Raw genomic sequence first — 2,753 nt, 5'->3', positions numbered from 1 at the left:
TTGCTGTGATATCTGTGTGATTAGCGGCTGAAACGTTTCTGTGAATCCTTTAAATTCACCACAGAATGAGTCTTTCTCTCCGGTAAAGTACTTTTTGTTCTCCACAATTATTAATCTCTCCAGTCCGGATATTTTAACGCCGCTAACGTGTAGCCGCAAACAAATGTTAGCTCTTTCAGTTTAGCTATTAGCATGTTTGGCTGTTAGCATCAGTGTTTGACTACTAATTTATCTGCAATTAACAAACCACCTGAAAGTGTATAATCGTGACATAAATAAAATGTATTTAGCATAGTAGCTAGCTGTTCATATAGCTTACTTAGTTCCAAGTGTCAGGCTGCAATATAGATGCTAAAAGTGAACTGCTTCGCACTTTTAGGGTGCATAATTATCATGAATTTATGCATTTATAAAGCACGAGTTCTTTCATTATAAACTATCAGCAATGCACAAAACCGTGCAGCATCTCATGCAGGACCAATAATTTCTACAGTTAAGATATTAACAATAATTTCACAGATATAATGATCATGTTTTCCTGGTGAGTTAGTCTTTAGTTAAATGGACAATACGCTTGGCAGAATAGCTTAAATTATGTTATTTAATCTTTATATTATGTTTGGGAAATGTTCATAATCAAATACACATATTCCTTAGTTTTTGGTGTGACACTGTCATCTTTCTTTCCAGACCGGATCTTGCAGCGGACAAAAACAAGCGCAAGAAGAGGAGGGAGCTCACAGAGGATCAGAAACATGAAATCAAAGAAGCTTTTGAGTTGTTCGACACTGACAAAGACAAAGAAATCGACTACCATGAGCTGAAGGTCGGCAATAACTTTACAGTCAACAGCAGTTTGATATTCTGTTCTGAAAATATGCCCCTGTGTTGTCTTGTGTTATGAATCCTGTGAATCCAGTGTTTTTGTTCTCCCTGTAAGGCCCAAACCTTCAGCCTTATCTTTCTGTCCTTTTCTCTGACACTAAAATGATATCTCTTAGAGACATTTCTGCTCACAGGATTATCAGAAAACTGGATAATGTTAGAAGAAATGTGTTAAATCTGTATTTAAATGAACTGTATGCCATAATGAAAACACCCTAACAGGTGGCCATGCGGGCGCTCGGCTTTGAAGTGAAGAAAGTGGATGTTTTGAAAATCCTTAAAGACTACGACAGAGAAGGAAACGGCAAAATAACTTTTGATGATTTTAATGAAGTCGGTAAGTTTGTCTTCAATTTAGTTTTCTCTCCAGAGAGTTGGAACAATAAATATGATGGGATCAGAGGTAAGGGATGACTTATGACACTCAGTATAATACCTATGTTCACGTTTCCGCAGTGACTGATCGCATCCTGGAGCGAGACCCGAAGGAGGAGATCATGAAGGCCTTTAAACTGTTCGATGACGATGAATCCGGAAAGATCAGTCTGAGGAACCTGAGACGAGTCGCTCGAGAACTCGGCGAGAACATCAGCGACGAGGAGCTGCGCAGCATGATCGACGAGTTCGACACTGACGGAGACGGAGAAAGTAAGTGATCCAGCTCTCAGAAGAGGCGTGTTGGATCATCAGTGTTACAAACAGTTCAGCCTTCTGTCTTGTTGGCTCCTGCACATCCAACCCAGTTTTATTTTTTAAGTATGACACTGAACAGCAAACTGCGCCTGACAAAGCTGAAATGTTGTCCGACTCAGTGAGTAGTGTGGCTCAAAAACAAGGTCAGAAAGGGGCTCAGATTGTACCGAGTATACGTAACGTGTATACTCCGTTTATTTTCAGCTTCATGTTAAAGCAAACTGAAAATCTTTGAAAACTGTTGGAGAGACGTCTGAAGACGTCTTTGTGGCCTGTTGTAACATTTTTCACTCTTTTCGGATGTTTCATAGTCATGATTAATAAATGATAAACCAACCAAATAATGAGTACATTGATATTTAATCATAATAATTAATGAGGCTTGTCTGTATTAGTTGCATTTCCTTGATATATTCCAAATGAGCATCAATGATCAAAATGACACAATAGTTTTTTTCTTTGCAGTAAATCAGGACGAGTTTCTCTCCATCATGACCGGAGACTCCTGATGACGAGAGATGTGGTCGGACTGCTCGTCCATGTTGGCTGAACATCATGAACATTATGAAGGTGAATGTGTGACTGTGCTGGACTCTGGAGGGTCTGAACTGGACTGGACTCGCTCACTGGCCAGACTGTGTGAAAAGTTTAACATGCATCCCGATGCTCGAGTCCGTCCTGATGGGTCATCTGCTGATATCACACAGGTCTGTCTGTGTGTGTCTTCATAAACACAGCGTGACAAACGTTTGAGACGCTAAGATGAACAGCTGATTTACATTCGCGATGTGATGTTCAGTGTGACACACTGTAAGTGAGTTTGTGTTTCAGTCTGTTTATTCTTCAGAAAAAACACCTGATATTTGTGTTTTGAATTTACATGTTTGAATGTTTTATTTATTTTGTATAAATAAAGTCAGTTTGTCATCAAGTCTTATTATAACTCCATTATTATTGTGTGTTTGTATTGTTGTGACTGGCTGCACGGTGGTGCAGTGGTTAGCTCTGTCCCCTCACAGCTAGAAGGTTCCTGGTTTGAATCCCGGTTCAGACGTAGTGGGCCTTTCTGTGTGGAGTCTGCATGTTCTCCCCGTGCATGCGTGGGTTCCCTCCGGGTACTCCGGCTTCCTCCCACAGTCCAGAGACATGCTCGTTAGGGTCAGTGGTGACTAAAT

At 40.4% G+C, this 2,753-nt stretch overlaps 1 protein-coding gene across 1 annotated transcript; it reads left to right on the top strand.

Moving 5' to 3' along the window:
- cetn3 (centrin 3) lies at window positions 1–2,509 on the top strand. Its single transcript, XM_069673501.1, has 5 exons — window positions 1–82; window positions 691–826; window positions 1,108–1,222; window positions 1,342–1,533; window positions 2,044–2,509. Exons 1-5 carry the CDS (start codon window positions 66–68, stop codon window positions 2,085–2,087), a joined length of 504 nt encoding a protein of 167 aa, XP_069529602.1. The 5' UTR covers window positions 1–65; the 3' UTR covers window positions 2,088–2,509.
- Window positions 2,510–2,753: the final 244 nt, after the last annotated feature.

Source organism: Semicossyphus pulcher, unplaced genomic scaffold, assembly GCF_022749685.1.
Source record: "Semicossyphus pulcher isolate SPU_LCO1_2020_fin unplaced genomic scaffold, fSemPul1.0.p SCAF_22, whole genome shotgun sequence".
Lineage (NCBI taxonomy): Eukaryota > Metazoa > Chordata > Actinopteri > Labriformes > Labridae > Semicossyphus > Semicossyphus pulcher.
Note: the sequence above shows the minus strand (reverse complement) of the source record. Positions and strands in the feature narration are given on the sequence as shown.

Coding starts and splice junctions, on each gene's coding strand:
- cetn3 (XM_069673501.1), top strand. Junction 827..1,107: donor TCGACTACCATGAGCTGAAG/GTCGGCAATAAC, acceptor ACACCCTAACAG/GTGGCCATGCGGGCGCTCGG. Junction 1,534..2,043: donor CACTGACGGAGACGGAGAAA/GTAAGTGATCCA, acceptor TTTTCTTTGCAG/TAAATCAGGACGAGTTTCTC.